The 18,396-nt window shown below is 40.8% G+C and overlaps 1 protein-coding gene across 3 annotated transcripts; it reads left to right on the forward strand.

The window, feature by feature from the left end:
- Positions 1-2,347: 2,347 nt before the first annotated feature.
- On the forward strand, positions 2,348-13,325 carry LOC103713769 (putative E3 ubiquitin-protein ligase HIP1). Of its 3 annotated transcripts, XM_039131344.3 has the most exons (7): positions 2,892-3,150; positions 3,725-3,838; positions 5,877-7,751; positions 8,956-9,006; positions 12,552-12,650; positions 12,737-12,880; positions 12,959-13,325. In XM_039131344.3, the coding sequence occupies exons 3-7, from the start codon at positions 5,985-5,987 to the stop codon at positions 13,088-13,090; spliced, it is 2,193 nt and encodes a 730-aa protein (XP_038987272.3). In that variant the 5' UTR covers positions 2,892-3,150; positions 3,725-3,838; positions 5,877-5,984; the 3' UTR covers positions 13,091-13,325. The 3 variants fall into 3 exon arrangements, with proteins under 3 accessions (XP_008799012.4, XP_038987272.3, XP_038987273.3); XM_008800790.6 differs by lacking the exon at positions 3,725-3,838 and having other exon boundaries at positions 2,348-3,150; XM_039131345.3 differs by lacking the exons at positions 2,892-3,150; positions 3,725-3,838 and adding an exon at positions 3,856-4,380.
- Positions 13,326-18,396: the final 5,071 nt, after the last annotated feature.

Genomic DNA, 18,396 nt, shown 5'->3' on the forward strand with positions numbered 1-18,396 from the left:
GAACCACCTCGCCGGCTTCTTCCGAAATTTTTTTTTTCACGGTTCGTGCTCCGTTCGGCACTGGATCGCCGAACAAAAGGCTTCTGTTCGGCTGAACAGTGCCGGACAGAAGCCTTCTGTTCGGCACTGTGCAGCCGAACAGATCTGTTCGGTTGAGGGTTGCCGAACAGAAGGCTTCTGTTCGGCACTGTTCAGCCGAACAGAAGCCTTTTGTTCGGCGATCCAGTGCCGAACGGAGCACGAACCGTGAAAAAAAAAAAATTTCGAAACAAGGTGGAACACGTACCTTTGCGGCCGATTCTTCGTCCCAAATCACTAGTTGCTTGTCCATGCTTCGAATGGGGCTTAAATCTCCTTCAAAGATCGCCTAAACGATGTAAATGGATCGAGGGGTTTAAGGGGGGTTTGAGGGGTGTTTTTTTTTTTCTTTTCAAAACGAAACGGAGGAGGAGGAAGGGGGGGTGTATGAGAAAATTTCAAGGGCAATATGGTAATTACACTAAAGGTTAGTTTGGGGATGCCGATCGAGGATGGGGTGTTGGGGGTCGTAGGAGAACGAACGGTTGAGGGATGCATGGAGCGGGATGTGGGGAGGATCGAGAGGGCATCCATGACTATGACTGTTCCCTCTCCTGCCGGCCGATGACCTATTTCTCCCTTCAATGTAAACCCTGGTGGTTCCTCGAACTTACAAGATTAGCCACCTCAAAATGAGTCCCTTAAATTAAAAATGAAGAGCAGAGATTGTTTACAACTAGTAGGAATGCACTCAATGCAGCACAGGAGTATCACTTTCTTGCAATTGGAAGCTCAGCTTTCAAGGAGCAATTGGATCAATATTCAATTAGCAGACCTCCCATGTGAGTCACATGTGGCATCTACAACCTTATCTTGACCATCAGATTGATCATATGAGTTTTTTCTTTTTCTTTTTCTTTTTTTTTTTGATAAAAAAATCTAAGACTTGTTTCAAATATAGGCATAGTTTTTTTAATATATATTTGTATATTTAAATTGAGCAGTCTCATGAATTGCTTCACTTGAGCAAATCCAGATCCTACGCATGCAACAAAAATAAAAATTAATCATTTATTGGGCAAAAACAAAGGCCAGGGCGTATATCAGGATGGCTCATTCTCATCACCTCAACCTCACATGGTTGAGACACTGGCGAACGAGTCCGACGGACCCAACTAAGTCCGAAAAAGGTTAAAATATCACGAGTCCACGCACGGGCGAGATACAAGGCCGAGAGCAGAGTTCATTAAAAATTAAAATAGGGCGCAATCCAGATGCTGGCCTAGAACAGCGACTACCGTGAAGCAAAACATTTCATTTTCGTATAATTATTGCAGCCCAATGGTATCCCAAACTAGCCAGCTAGAATCCAGCGGCAGTGCCATCACGCGCGCACCAAGCGCAAATGCTGCTGCCTTCGCCTATAGGGCACTTAGCTCACATGCTCCCATAAGTGTGTGTGTGTGTGTGTGTATTTCATAGTGCACGCATTCATATTATTGTTGACCATGAACCAGAAGACAGGCATACGCACAGAAAGAAAGAGCGAGAGAGAGACGCCTGTCACTTCATGTGCGTTCTTCAAACCGAGTTGGCTGGTAGAAAGATACCTCGAGCCCCAAATAGCACAGAGATGGCTGCTTTGTCACCAAAAAAGAAAAAAAAAAAAAAGGCTACAAGGGCTAGCGGGAAGAATTTGTTGACAAAATGTGTTGGAATATAAAGAGAGGAGTAACGCAAGCCGTCGGTCCAGGCAAGGTTCTTACAGGCAGAAGAACCACCATCAAAATCCGGGTGATACAGCAGGAAGGAATAAAGGGATAAAGAAAGAAAAAAAAGAAAGGAGGCATCCATTTCATCTAATTTTTCAAGAAACCAACAGCATCAAAATTTTGTAAATACCAGCGTCAATAAGAAGGTGATGTGATGCGGTGATAACGGCGCGCTCTCTGGCAGAGTTAAAGCATGAATGGTCCTCCTCCGCACCAAATGCTAGTGCTGTCAGCAGGACATTCATATGTATAAATATATAGCTGTGATGCCTGATGGGCTCGCGCTAATGACCGCTGCTCTCGCCCGCCACCTTTTACTTTTTCGACAGCCTCTTTATTTTTCAATCCTACCTTTTCCAACGAGGGAACTTCTCCAACCAATACTGCATTTCATTTCATTTTATTTTATTTTTCTTTTGGCATCCGTGAAAAACCTCTCCCTGCGGCGGCATAACCTTACCGGCAGGAGTAGCTTAACAGGAAGGTAGTAGGTAACGGCCCAAAAGAAAATCATACATTAAGAAGGAGAAAGGATTCGGCGTGACGAGGGGCGAACTAAATTCTTTAATCGCTGCAGCTACTATTTTTAGCTAATTGTTGTTCTAAATGGAGGGATCGATAGAGAGAAAAAGAAACCGGAAAGAAGGTCAGGGAGAAATTGTTAGTTTAATGTCTTTAATGGATGGTAGATATATTATTGTTATTATTAGATTTGGAAAAAGTAAGTAGCGGGAATCTTATAGCGAGGCATATAGGGGTGATGTGCACCATGTTCGTTTGGCTGGATTGTTAATGGATTAAAAAAATTGAAAGGAAAAAGAATCAGGGTGAGGGCGTCCCGCTCCGCCCGTATATTCCCACGGCCCAATCCGTCAGCTGTCTCCTCCCAAACAGCGTCCGCTGCTCTTCTAATCACGTGGCAGGCAAGGGGATTGTTTACGAGGAGGGCCCATGTTATTCAACCAATGGAAAGAAGCCACGTACTCAAACACACTCCGGGAGGCTCCGACAGCTGGAGGCCCGTGTCGCGTGAAACGAATCCAGGCCCCCTCGAGTGTCGAGTAATTAGTTAAAGAAAATTTTGGGAAAAGGGGAAGGAAGTTCCCCCAAAATTCCACCATTTCGCCCTGCCTCTCGCTTTCTATTCCAACCCCTTCCTCTCTCTCTCTCTCTCTCTCTCTCTCTCTCATTTCCTCCATTCACCCCCCCTGCCCATTTCAGCATTTCTCCGTCGCTGCGGGTTCCTTTCTCTCTTCTTGGAGGCGTGGGGGAGGGGAAAGGATGGGAGGGTCTTGAAACTTGCGAGAGGAGAAGGGGTTTTGTCGCCCTTGGATCTTTTAGACATCTTGATCTGGTTCAGGTATGGTCTGGTGGTTTAATCGCCTCAAATTACTTTCCCTTTTCTTAAAAATCTGATTTTTGTGTCGTTCTTGATTCTTTTTTTAAAAAAAATTTGGTAGGACATTCTGTTGTTGATTTTAAGTGTCACTTGGGAGCGCTGACAGATGGTTGTGGTGTTCCGAATACTTCTCTTTCGAGACTTCGTTTAAAGAATAGAGAATCTGGCTTTGGTTTGGAAAAAAAAAACTAATCTTTTCATCGGGGGTTAAGATCGTGGCTTCGTTCGGGACTTGGAACTTTCTTCGTTTTTTTCTGTTTTTAGATTACATGGGGTTTCTCGCTTAGCTGCTTTTCTTTATTTATTATTATTCATTCTTCTCATGGATCGGTTTGTCGACTGTTTTTAATGGAACATTTGGCCTGAGATGAAACTGTCTCATGTATTTAGACACGATTATATTACAAAGGTTTCACATTTTTAATTGATTTTTAGGCAGACCCTTCTGTTGTCTAGCGTTAGATTAAAGCAAGATATTTTTCCCCCCTTGAAGCTAGAGATTTATGCTGACTAGTTTGTTTTTTTATTGTTACAGGGTACGATCTGTAATTTTTAATTTTACCTATAAGATGGCCTTCTTCCCTGCCACCAGCTCCAAGTTTCTTGTGTAATTACTTGAGGGTTTGGCACCAAAAAATCCACCAATTATGTACGATAAAAGTTATTACCTATGATACATTCTGCGAATTATACACAGCTCAAAACTGAATTCGATGTGTAATGCTGTAGAGGTGACAAAGTAGCTCCCCTTGATGCAGGAGTATGCTGCCCAATTAGATATATGGAGAATAATTTACAGTGCAAAACATGAAGTTTCTAATGATAGCAGAATGAATAACATGAGGAGAAAAAAGAAAAACTTATTGGGCATAATAAAGTTTGGGATGCATGAAAATTTTTGATTGGAGTTATCATGCACAAGCAGGGTGAAATGTTACAATAGGAACTGTTAGTTTGCTTGTGAGTAATTGAGTGCGTGGAGCAAGTGCATGAACAACCGTTGGAATAATTATCTGAGGATTTACATTTTGAAATTTGAAGGAAATTTCTGAGATGCAAACTGTCAGAGTTCTCATTTAAAGTGCTTAACACTGTTGAATGATGTTGCTGGAAGAATCCTATCTATTTTCATGATCGACAGAATCAAAATCCATCTTCTTGACATGGATACTTATCTGTACTGCCTAACTAGTACGTATTTCATGATTGTGTATGGATATTAGAGAAGCAAAATCCTCAATTCATAGAAGATTAGGGATGCTTTTTTACATGTTTTATCTTTTCGACGATAGAAAAGGTTTCAATATCGACGAATGTGGTGTGAAAATTTTTAGTTCCTCCATCATCACTTTGAAATGATATGTGTTTTATGAGTGCTCTTTGTTCTTAAAGTTTGGTCTTTGCATTATACTTTGATATGATCATACTGTGCTGATATAGACCTTCTCATTCTGGTGTTAATTTTCTGCTCATGATAACATTAGAGAACTTGAGAAAAATGTGGAGTGGAATTGATAGATCAGGAATCTTGAGGCACGTGGTGGTGATGAAAAACTCACATCCAGGCCTTAGTAAATATCCAACTCAAATACAAAGTGTACAAGCAATCCAATCTTTTATTCTTCTGGTCTTTAATGACTGTATGATAACCCTATTTACCATGCATCCTCAAGTATATATGTTGTACACTTGCACTATGACTTATTGCATTTCATATCCCTGTTTATCTTGTTTAGCTGCTGAGTATCCATTAGATACATTTCACATATTTTATTTTTTAAGTGCATCGAATACCCTGAAGATATCAAATCCTCCTCTTCTTCACGCTCTACCTTATTATGGCAAGGCAATGCTGAATGGATTACATGTTATGCTCTAGTATATTAAGTGAAGAGTAATTTTTGAACTGAAAAAACATGCATGGAGGCCTGCCTAAAGCTCTAGGCGCTGAATGGATGTGACATGCATTATTAGGGTGCTCAAATATATGCAATTATTGTATCTTGGGCCTATATTCAATTGTATATGTATTATAAAACATTAGCTTCTTTTGTAATGTAACATTAGTATGGAGTTGTTACCCTATCACTATGTCAATGTTCACAATGGAGGTTATGTGGAAACATTCTATGGATACGGAGGAACAAACTGATGACATGGTTCTGCATATATGTTTTCGGATCCCTCAAATTGATGGATGCATTACTTTTGGATAAAAGAAAAGATCTTGAAATTTATTTCCCTGGCTAGCTGCAAAGGCATTGTTTTTGTTGATATCTTGTCCCTACTCTTGTTGGTAACAATGCCAGGGATCCAGTGTCTTCCCCAATTTTCCATTATATGTCTTAATAGACGAGTTAGATAAGTTTTTTGGTTTCCAGCATCAATCGATAATTTACATGTTGATCATTTAGCAAAGAAATCAAAATTTAAATTTGCAAAGCAAGGAACGTTGAGTGCGGATAAATGTGCACATGTATGCATGTGCATATACACAGAGAAGTTTTCTTTGGTTATTTTTATCTCTTATGTTTGTTAATCATGTTTCTGTACTGATGAAGACTTGCTTGTCTTATTTGCAATCTCACAGTGCACTGCTGCTGATTTATTTAAATAAGGAGTGAACCAGAAGAAAGTCTATTTGAATAGCAAATAATAGTTTCTGGCTTTTTATTTTTGCTATGCAGGCTGCTTGAGTTCAAGTGACATAGTTGAGTGGTTGCATGTGACGGACGGTATTGTAGCACCTCCTGGTTTCTGCTTTTCTGAAGATCCAGGGAAGAACAACCTGCCTAATGCAAGGGCAAAGGAGTTCTGTGGAACCCTTCCCTGAAGCATTTGAGTTTGACAATGTATCAAGTTCGAGCAATTCTGCCATTGATCAACAAATGTACTGGAATAACATGCTTCTTGATCCAGTAGAGACCCAGAACCTACCAGATTATCTAGTATCTCCCAGTGATGCTAATATGTCATATGTAAACATGGCTGCTCGAGATGATTCTCGACTGGGCATCTGGAACGCAGGGGAATCTAGCTCAAGAGAACACTCACTAAACCATGGCAGCCATGATGAAATCAAAATGGAGCATGGGTGGGCACCACTGACAATTAACATGGGAGGTAGCCTGAGGATAGAGGAAAGGCGTTTTGAAGCAGCCAGTATGCTTTCTCTGGAAAATGCCAACATTAATCTTAATGCAACTCAAGTTGACAATGAGCAATCTGTTCAGGATTCCAATTTAAATGATCTCCCTCGGAACTCAGAACACAATGCTGGTCTCGTTGATATCAACAGCGAGGTTTCAGAAGCAAGGCTATGCCCTCATCCTACTTATACCCCAGGCTTATTAGAACTTGAGCATGTTCCATCTTTGAATGGTCCTTCAAATTTTTGTGGAAATTCTTCTGGAGGGATTGGCTTTATGCCAGAAGATGGTGATGGGAGGCCAGGAAGTTCATTGGATGGTCGGCGCTTAGCCTGCAAAAGGAAAAACATTGGAGGTGTACCTGCTGGAAGTGCAAGCTTTATACACCAAGGCGAGAATAGTTTACTGCATTCTGCTTCTTCTAGTTATAATCCTGCTACTGGTTTAAGTATAGGTAGCTCGTCAGATTATCTATCTGTTGCAAATCCTTCTGAAGGACAGCTAAACGCAGGTTTTGGCACCATCATGAGGGAAGTGGATTCTGAATGCTATCCTTCTGCAAGCACAGCAGGCAATGCAGATAACTCACGTAGAAGTTTTCGATTGAGAATGAACCCTGCCCAACAACATGATATTTCCCCATTTAATTCATGGTCCTCAGGGAATACTGTGAGGCGCTTTAATGTACCATCACCCAATCAACCACCTTTCCATCCTATCCCATTTAGTCAGCCACTAGAACCACTGCCAATAGGTGCTAGTTCAAGCTCACATGGTCAGCCTCATGTGCCAGTTATTCCTGGTCTGCCTCAAACACTGTACCATTTCCCATGGACTGGAGCTTCCAGTTCAAGAATTGGTGGTTCATTGGGCTCTGTCAACTCAGAGGAGAGAGTGACTGTTATGCGAGAGGACACAAACTCAAGAAACATGACAATAAACAATGCGTCAGATTTTGTTTCAACACCTGATATGAGACATTTGGTGCAAGACCGGACAAATCGGAATCTGTCTGATAGGAGCACTAGCATTGCTGGAAATGGAGTGCCTACTTCACAAACTGGCACTACTTCGGTGGTCCATCCAACGGTAGGATCTACCTGGGTTTCTCATCAAAATCCCCCTAACCGATATCCTCAGAGCTTAACAGATGGTGTTCGGCGGTCATCGTTACCGTCTGGTGGCTCTGAATCTGGAGGTCAGATGGGTAACTTTTCTCTACAACGTTCTGGTCACTCTATCACATCACAGGGGAGAGGTCATCAATCTGGAGCTGTTTTCCGTGGTCATCAGCAGCTGCCCATGAGGTCAGCATTTTTAATGGACCAACAAAATGATAATGTTTTTGGTGTTCCCTTGACTATGAGGAGTATAATAGCTGCAAGGGAAGGGAGAAGCAGGATGATATCAGAGGTATGTTTTGGGTACAATCATTTTCTCGACTATTTAGGATTTTTCATTAGTTGCATATGTGGTTTCATTGTAGGAAGGAAATTGGATTTGCGATCCTTTTGCTTAATGAATCTTTAATATTCTGGAAGCAGTAATGTTTTTCACTAAGATATCAACACTCCCAAATAATCATACTATCAACCTACCATGTGCTGATTAGTCTACTGCCTTAAATTGGTCTTACATTAAGTCATATGGGGATCGAGTGAGAAAGTGTCATATACGTTCATAAGTTCACATTGATAGCTGTGAAGTTGTATACACTGCTTTATAGAAAATAGCCTTTATCATCCAACAATTTGAATCATTTAAAAAAAAAAATTCTTTTATATTTAAACCATGGATATATCATCTCTTCGTCCATATGAAGACCACATATCATTCTAGAATTGCCCATTTTGGTGGGGTCATATGCACTAATATGATACAACTAGGTTCTTCAATAAACTGATGGAGGCCATTGTACTGCTTTTGTTTTCCTTTTGAAAATCTTGCGCCTTTATGTCTTGTAACCAAATTATTGCTCCATGCTTTGTTTTAGTTGGAACAAGCTTATTTTTCAGAACTATTTGACCATTCTAGTGTCTTCTATGTTAGAGTGATGGTTTGTATTTTCAATCTGCTGTTCCTTAGAGTTTGGTTTCATAATGCTTCTCATTCATTTATTGGGCATTTTTATGCCTTCAAGATCACAAAGAAAAGAAACTGGCTAAATCCAAAATAAAAAGGCTTAATTTAATTGGATTTGCATTTGACTTGGTCTTTTTGGTATTTAATTTCAGATTTTTCTAAAACTTTATGCTTTTACTGAAATTACTTGTGAAAATAACCCTGAATGGAAAGTTTAATATGTACTAGATCTCTATTAACTGATCTAAGTTCAAAGTCTTTTCTGTGAAAATGAATTGATTCTTTTTTACTGCTTAATTAACAAACAAGAAACATAGGAGGTGACAAATTTTTCAAATAACTTATACTAATATATAATTACGTAGTACTCCTTACAAATGATTTTAAGATCACTCTCTTCTGATAACTGTTTTCCTTTGCTCTACTTCTAATGACCATGTTAATGTTAAGGTTACATGATATTCCCTGTCTCCAGTGATGAAACAATATATGATTTTGTCTTCATTGAATACGTATTTGTTTTTTTTTTTACCAGATTCGTAGTGCACTGGAATCTATGCGTAGGGTGGGAAATTTACGATTTGAGGTCAGTCTTCCAACGACTTTGTTCTTAAGCATGGCACGATTAGTTTTTTGATTGTTTTAACATTGGAAATTAATTGTTTGATGTCTGCTTGTTCTCCCCTCTTCAATTCCCAATGAACAACATGATCTTGACCTATCATTTGTTCAATTTGGTCGATCTGATAGTTAGTTAAGTCATTCATCTTGATGTTCCCACTGATAACTAATCGACAATTGCTAAATAGGAATCATTGTAGTGAGGATTAGAAACGTTTGCAGATATAAATGTAGAATTATGACCTAAAACATGCTGGAGACTTGGTGGTTACACATGGAAAAGTACTAAAGAAACTAGTCTGCAGTTGTTTTTCACCGGTTTCTTCATAATTTATATGTGCAGTTGAGCAATTCTTAAATTAGTTTTCTATGCATTTCATGCTCATTTTACTTTATTTTGGAAGGCTGGATCATATTCATTTCTTGAAGATGTTTCCTGGTAAAAGTTATGTTGTTTCGAGGCCGTATTTTGGTTATGAAGGTCCAAGTTCAGTTTGCTTATACGGATGCAACCTGGTTGTTTGCTATGAACTTAAAGAGTACACTTCCCTAAATCATAAAAATTGCTTTATCTTGATTCATACTTTCTCTACCCTGAAAGATGCAGCATCTTGAAAGAAATTCCCTGATTCCGTAAATTTTTTAAAAGTATTTTGAACAAGCTTCATGTGCATTTCTATGCTTGCTTTCTTATATTTTAGTAAATTAAATCAAAGCTGTTTTGTATTCCTCAGGAGCTAGGATAATTACAGTGTCGCTTAGATGAGGCCTGACTCTACCTGACTCTATCCTAACTCATCCTTTCTTTTCCAAACATAGGTGGAGAGCTGAAAGGAATATGTGTCCATAGCTCGCTGTCTTGCAGCAAATCGATATTTGTTTTATCACAATTCATATGGTTGATTGGGACAATGTCCAACACAGATGCACATGTTGGGTGCTCGCTGAAATAGAGGAAGAAGTAAAATCCGAGTGACTATTTACTTCTTGTTAGTTTCATACTTTCTATTATGTTCAATAGGTCCTTTATCAGAAAAGGATAAAAATATGATATAAAACACGAAAATAAACATTTTCTAGTTGACAGCTAACTATGACTTTTCGTCAGATGTTAATATTATGAACTATCATATAGTTGCTAGGTATTTAAACTTTGGTTGTATGCATCAAATGCCAAAAGAATAACTTCGTTTAGCATGAGACAACCATGCTAGCTATTATATCACAGTAAAATGTTGTTTATAATAAAAAAAAGATACCATATTGTAAAATCATGCAAGGCTTCCTCTTTGTTTGTCTTCTGAGTATTTTATTAGGGAGAAGAGGAAAATAGTTCATGAAGAATTTCTGAAAGTCTGATGCTTGGTAGCTATAGGAATCGTCTACATCAGAGTACTCAAGGTGGAGGCTTATCTCCTTGCATTCTTTAGGGGCATGTTTGTCTAGAAATGTGGGTGAAATTTTAAAATATCAATAGAAAAGTATTTAATTCTTGACGAGCCAACCTTATCCGTGCACAGCTCACATTGTTCTAGAAAGGTAATTGGGTTGTTTAGGCTAGCTAGATACCCTGGACACATGAGGGCCTGACCATCTAAGTGGCCGCTGCATGCAGTTGGCTGTCTGTCACCCACAACCTGCTAAGTCTATGCAGCTCAGGTTTTAAATAGTCTGGCGGTCTGGTATTACTAAGGGTTGGTTGAGGTATGACCCTCAATCTTTTTATTGGTGCCCAAACACCTTGGTTACAACTTACAGGTTTGACCAGTATTTGGTTATTTTTTCATTTTTTGATGTTTGATTTATTGATATAATTTGATATTGCTCATTGCATTATTATTAAGCATGTATTGAGTATGTGCGATTATTGTATACTCTGCAGGGAGAAAATTATTTTACCGGCCAGCATGCCATCTTGTGCGATTATGTTTATAGTTTTAAATAATTTTATAAGATCTTCCTAGGATGCATTCCACCTGCCGATTGCAGCTCTCTTTAGATACTCCTATTGCCTTTCTTTATGTACCGCAAGATTGAGCATAACCTCATTTTCACATAATTAACAAAGCATCCTCATGTCTTGTGGTGGAGGCGGCTCTATAGATATTGTAACATGTTAGGTCAAGCTTGAGGTAGGTCATGACAGCAGTTAAGGATTCTTCATAGAGTAGACGATTCAGGCCTTCAAAATGGCTAATTCAATTGAACCTGATCTCTTTTACCACAACCACATTATTCTATGAGCTGATCGGGTTAACTATTGAATAGTGTTTGTCTGTATGTGCGTTTATAGGTCTTTTAAGTTGCAGACAAATTATTCTCAAGATTTGCAGACGAAGGTCATACTGATTTCTTGGCTCACTGTATGTTTCTGGACTCAGACAGAGATGTTCTGTGCCATTTGATCCCATGCGACACCCTTTTTTTTTTGCTTGAGCGCCTTTCTGTAGGCTCGATATCCAGTTATGCTAGTTCGGCTATTGTATGCCTTTCATCTCTTGAGTGCTCCCTCTATGTTCCCCCCTGCACCATTTGGACTCATCCCATGATCCATGTTAGTAGGGTGCCATTGGTTGACCTATTTGAAGCACTTATATTTCGCTCTAGTTTAAAATGCCAAATGCATGATTTAATTCCGATATGGCATGGCCATAGTCATATAGCATGTGCTGAGGAATTTTGATTTGACAACAAGATAGGATTGGAGGCCTTGCCTTGCCTATAATATATATGTATATATTCTGTTAAATAAAATAATTGAAGATGTGGAGTTTTGTAGGTATAAAATGAAACTTACATCCATTGTTTTCTTTTGTGATATGTTTAGCATGCTTTAAAAGTTTGCCTTATTTATTTTTGCTTTTGTTTTTGTTACATTAGAAAAGTTATACATATTGAAATTTGCTAGAGTATGTCATTTTGACATGTTGCAACCTGATTGCTTGTGTTAGATTTATTTCAGCAATTGATAAGGGATATCTTTTGAAATAAAAATTATTGATCTTAGAGGATATTAAAATATCATACGAACAAGTGAATGACAAGACATATGGGTGATCATAGTCGTCTATGCAGTTTACGTTTGCATGAAAGCTTTATTGTTGGTTTCATTGTATGCAAAATTAAAAGTTATTGACAACTATTGGAATATTATGTTAGAAGCTTGTTGGACAAGGTGATTGAAGCCTTAATCATATGCATGAGCTCAATGGAACCAAATCGCACCAGTCTGCTTACCGCTGTGAATGTGGAAGATGTGCGGTATTTCCCTTTTTTTTTAAAAAGAAAAAGTGAGAGCTTGTTATTGTGGTTCAAGAAAGCGCAGAGACCGTCTGGTGTCTGCTAATCGGTTTTCTCCACGTTGATGTAAAATTGCCCACATAAATGTCATGAGCTACTAAAAACAGGACAAAGAGGAGACTAGCCTAATATCAACAATCTTGTAAAATGATATGATCTTTCAATCTTTTTTCTTTTGGAGTTTGACGTGTAGTGATTGTAACTGGCCAGGATATCTTGATCCTCGACCAGTCTGCCTTTTATGGGGTTGCTGACTTGCACGACAGGCATAGAGACATGCGGCTTGATGTAGATAATATGTCTTATGAGGCAAGAGCTTCCTTCTCATGAGATACATAGTTAAAATCCTTTTCACAGTTGGAGGTCATTTAACCCGATTATCTCATCGACCGCAGGAATTATTGGCACTGGAAGAGCGGATAGGAAATGTGAGCACCGGACTCAGCGAGGAAGTGATTTTGAAGTGTCTAAAGCAGCGGAAATATTTATTGGGTAACGTGGAAGAATCTATGGAAGTTGAACCGTGCTGTATCTGTCAGGTGTGATTCCTATCCGGTTCTTGACTTTTGGCCTCTTCAGTGGGCATTACTAACGAAGTGTCTGATTCTTCTGTTCAGGAAGAATATGTCCAAGGGGAGGACCTTGGGATGCTGGATTGCGGACACGAGTTCCATACAGCTTGCATCAAACAATGGCTGACGCACAAGAATTTGTGCCCCATTTGTAAAAGCACTGCTCTTGCGACATGAGGGAGTGGGAAGCGACACATCTCCTGCTTCAGTTCTCTGATTGGATAGATGACCGTGCTCTGCATGAGCTATTTCTTTGCCTCGAAATCATTAAATCCATTGACACTGGTGGATAATTTTTTTTCTTTTTCCCCCCTTGACTTCCTCTTTGCAAATTTTGCCATTCCTTGAAGTTGTTTTCCTGCTGACTGCGCTACCCTCTGAATGAATAAACCCAGCAACTGTGTATATAACATTTGACATCAGGAGCTTGATAGGTGCTGTGCTGTGAATTTAATCTCTCCGTTTTGCAAGCTAGAGGTCAGCAGGTAGAATTGGAGAACCAAGAAGATCATGGCCAAAATGCTCCAGTGTTTTGTTGCCGTTACCGAGGATCGATGCGTTTTGTGCTTGCTGCTCGGTTCTGTTCATGTTGGTTCGGTGGACTCTGTTATCTGCCGAAAGCGGCGCAATCTCAGCTTGTTTCTTTGTTTTACCTGAGATGGCATCCGCTTTCTGATGTGTTTTGGACCAATGCCTGTATCAGAATTTGCTGGCCTGCTGAGTGGACCTGCGGGATCTAGCTGATGCAGGTCTGGAATAGATTGAAACTTTGATTTTCATGTATGATGCATCTTGGAACCGGTCTTGGCCAGTGTGGCAAACCGACCAACAAGAGCTCACCAGATGGTCCATTTAGGATGCATGGAGAATTCTTCATAGTTCAAACTTTCCTTCCAGCTAGTAGTAGTTTGGCTATCATCGCAAATTATTTTTATTCAAACTTGATATGCAAGTAATTCATACGGTCGAGAGGCACAAACATGATTTAAAGGCGAAATATGCAGGTTATTATTGTAACGGCTCGTGCACATGTCCAAACTACTTGGCTATGGACTCTAGTTCTCGTTTTTTTATTGCATCTCCAGAGGCCCTTTAGGTAAGTTTTTTTTTTCTGATCCTATTATACTCTATTTGCTACTCTCAAACTCTCTCTTATTTTTTGAGAGTCATGTTTTGCTACTCTCAAACTTTTCTCTTTTGACTTAGGCATTATGGGATTTTTGTCGGAGTTTTTCTATTTTTGTTGTTTTAGGATGCATCCAGTGTCAAAGCAATGGTATGAGCAAAACCTCCATCATCCAATGCCAGCTTAAAGATGCACGATGTTGGAGTCATTGCCATCCAAGCCCGGCAGCCATCGAACCATCACTGTGGAGGTGTGCATCGACCCTTAGCTAATCCTTTCGATCTATACAGTAAACGAGTCGAACACTCCAACAATTTTGTCGAGCTTGGCGCCTTGGTCAAGCTGATTCCCAGCAGCAACAATGTAGTTCAATTTATTTGCCATAAAATCAAGTTCCTCGACCTTCAACTTTCTAACCCTCTTAGATGGGGATATGATCCACTCAGCATCTTTAGTCACAGTCATCCGTCTTCAGTACTTATGGGGCAAATGTAAGTCTGATGCCCCTAGATTGGACCTACATCCAACCCAGCCCATGGCTGAAGCTGGGCATCGAACCAAATGTAGTGTGGCGAGTTTGGCATTGACCCAGCCCTAATCCGATCCACTTTCTGGCCTATTTAATAGACATGCACCTGCCTAGTTTTATAGCATGCATATGTATGACACCAAAATGGGGCGAGAACTTGTAAATAAAACCATGGATGGATGAAACACAATATCTATCTATTTTTCTTGGCATCTCGAGAGGTACCTTAGGATTCTTATCCCAAAAGCGCCCCCTATCCGCAGTATTTCTTATCGTGCCGAGCTCGTCACTGATCAATTGGTTTTCAAATCCTCCTCCTTTCTTTGGGCAGAGCTCCCTCTGCTTTTTTTTAAGAGTCCCTGGTTATTGCCCCTTGGACAGACTCTCTTGATGGAAAAATATAGGACTTTTTGACCTCGGCTTCAACCAATCTTTTTTTTTTTTTTTTTGTGAAAAAGGCAACTCACACTAACCTAGCATGAGCACAGCCAGCTGCATCAGCATCAAGCAAACGAATGTCCAAAAAGGGGAATAATTTTAGTAAAATTGAAGTGTCACTTTGCTTATGTCAATAAAGACAGGCAATTATGGCAGCATCATATTTAATGTATGATCAGTATGATTACCACCGAGTACTGTTAGCACGGAATGGTTATCACATTGTAAACATAGTGTCGACCGTTATCATACAATTAAGATATGTCGCGCTAAATCAAGTAACGGTTTTATATTCTACTTTATAAAAAGGGTGGCTATAGGATTTTTAAGTAAGCTTATTTGAAGACTTCTCCATGTAAATTTTTTTTTTTCTTCATATTATTATTTTAGTAATGTCACTTAAGCATAAGGATTAGAGGATTTTTTGCCGAATTTTTTTCAGCAAATAGACTTATTAAGACGACCAATACTTTCTCATGTCAGTTTTATCCAACCTCACTCAGTTCCCTCAAAGCGAGACGAGCTACGCCTCGACCTTTGATTCAGAATTTAGCGGCAGCACCTCCCACCCTCCCTCCCTGACGTGCTCCCGGTAGCGACGGCGACTCTCGGAGGGTGCCGTCGACGGGACAAACCTTGGATATGGAGATCGCGGGGGCCAATGGAAGGGAGCCACGCGGCTGACGTGTTGGGTCGGGAAGGGCCAGGGATAGGGATAGCGATATCCTAGATCTATGTACGTGAGGAGCACAGCGACAGCACGTAAGGTGGGCGTATGGGCCTGGTATATCACTGGGAAAAGGAAAAAGGGAAAAGGGGAAAGCAGACAGCAGCGGCAGCAGCAACACCGCTTTTGGGACCCCGCGCCTTCTCTCCTCTCTCTCTGCTTATGTTCTCCTACCCTGTTCTGTTCTGTTCTGTTCTGTTTAGGCCTTTCGTCTCTTTTCCTTTGCTTTTTACTGCGTGCGACGTTTCATCGGGTCGGACGTTGACGACGAAATGCAGCAAGCACTGCTCTTCTACTGCCACCATCAGACCGCACGAACGGACGCAGATGCCGCCCCATTGGAATTTCCTTTCTCTTTTTTTTTTTTTTTGCGGGGAAAAAAAGGGTAGGGTGGGTCGACGCGATGATCCGCCTTGCGATTGACGATGTACCGCTGCCGCTATAATTTTTCTTACTTTAAACTCTTATTCCTTGGCCTACCGAAAATAATTAACTTCTTGCGGCCAAAAGAAATAATTAATTAATTTCATCTCCAGGGGAAAAAATGATATACATTAGAACAGCGTCTCGGCAACTGCGACGAGGCACATGACTGGCTCGAGGGGATGGACGGTGTAAATGGCGGAGATTCCACTTGCTTTTCATTATTGACTGATAAATCAATTTGCATTCCTTGCTGTCCCCTCATTCCTATGTCAACAGTACAATATAAATATAAATCGATTAGAATAATCGATCAGCAGTCAGTACTTTTAATATACTAAGGATTTTCGCATTGCCATCGGAGTGCGAGTACTCCACAAAATACCACCCACAACGCACACTATTTTACCTGCTCTACTACCAGCCAAAACACTAATTAAGCAGCGGACACTAATTAAAAGCCTAGCCTCTCTCATATATTTGCTTGAGTTTAAATGTGGAAGATGCTCTAGTCCATTCCATGCGCATTCAAAATCCTGCGTAGAATAGCATTCAATATCTTTGCTGATTCTGGAAATGCAGTACTTTTTTTCTTCTCATCCTGCGTAGTCGCTGCACCCTAGCTAGTAATAAGTAGCAGTAGTAGTAATTATTTGAAAAAAAAAATATACTTACACCCTTTTGGTTTAATGACCTTCAGCGGTTTACAGTTGTGGTGGGAACATCGTGTCGGTCACTTGCTTCCCACACCAATAGACTCTTCTTTGCTTCTTAACGTTGGCCTTGTGATGTTGTGCCATCTTGACCGATAGTAGGTAATGCCGGGCTAATATAAAAATTTGGCATTGTCTTCTTCTAACTCCAAACTTGACTTGGTTAAGAATGGAGATTGAGGCAACAAGTGGTTGAGCCTCATGATAAAGGAAACAAATTAACCTCGCCAGAGGTTTGGTCTGGCGGGGTGGTAGAAAAAAGTGGCTGGCCTCCAAAGTCATCAAGTGGGCACTTGAGGAGGTTGGGTTTGACTTGGCCTCTGCCTTGGTCTCTTGTATGTGCTTGTTCTTCTTGGCTTAGCCGCCTTCGAGGGACAAGGTTGAGGGGACCTCATCAAGTTGTACCCAGTTTCCTTGACTTTCAACTCGGGTCCAAATCACCCTTTGATGGCGACCACAAGCGTAAGACCATCACCGTCCAGCGGGGGCTCAGAAGGGGCAGGGGTGAGGGTCCTGGCTCCTGAGGGACCCTTTCGAGTTGGCTTACGGGTTCTGGGGCCCAACTGGCGAGTTCTGGCCCTCTAAGAGCATCCAAATTAATCAGCAGCAAATTCAGGTCTACCGACGATACCTTCGTCGCTTTTTTTTTTGCTTTTTCGATTGCAAGGGAGGCCGAAGCCACCCGAATTTTAGACCTTCGCACGAAGTAGGGAGCTAGAAAAAGCACACGACGGAAGGCCGTGTCCCCAACTCCCTCAGATGGCTATTCCAGCTAATTAATCATCCGCTTCATCCTTCTCGGGCGGGCCTTGGCGACGAGGAGGAGGTGGCTCAATTCGATGGTCGTAATCAAACGACTGTGAACGCCCGGGCTCATGGCGTGGCGGTGCAGCAGCTTCGCGATGCTTTGGATGATGAGAAAAGTCCTACGGATAATGCACAGGTCTTCTCCTCCGAAACTGAATCAGGGGAGGTGGGTATCCTCCCTCTGGGGCGCCTACTCTCCCGTCGATGTTGGTGAAACACCCAGCCACGGAAACTCAGGCCGGGGTTGAAGCAATCGAGTCTCTTGGGAGTGGACTCTCAATCCGGTGAAGATGCCAGGACTCCAATGGAACAAGCATGTGAGGCGTGGAGATCCATGCTGGGGCCAGTGTTTAGCCGCAGTCAGTGTCCCCAACATTGTTGCGTTTAATTTTGCAACCCATTCAGCCAGAATATTCCCTCGCTGGATGCAAGGATCTCCTTCTATTTCTACGCAATATTAATATATATATATATATATATATATATATATATATATATATATATATATATATATATATAAATATAAAAGCACAAACCAGTATCTGTAAAATTTGAAGTTTCGCACGCTATCCCGGTCCGTCCTCCGGATTAGATGATCGAAGCGACGAGTAGTAGTAATCTCATTTTTGCGAAATGAGAGTGTAATGATATGATAAAATAAAACAGAACCGGTCAGCCCTGCGGCCGTCCTGTGCATCTTCAGTGGACCGGGAAAACGGT

Source organism: Phoenix dactylifera, chromosome 18 (genome assembly GCF_051530095.1).
Source record: "Phoenix dactylifera cultivar Ajwa chromosome 18, Ajwa_hap1_PhDact_Kaust_v1.1, whole genome shotgun sequence".
Taxonomy (NCBI): Eukaryota; Viridiplantae; Streptophyta; class Magnoliopsida; order Arecales; family Arecaceae; genus Phoenix; species Phoenix dactylifera.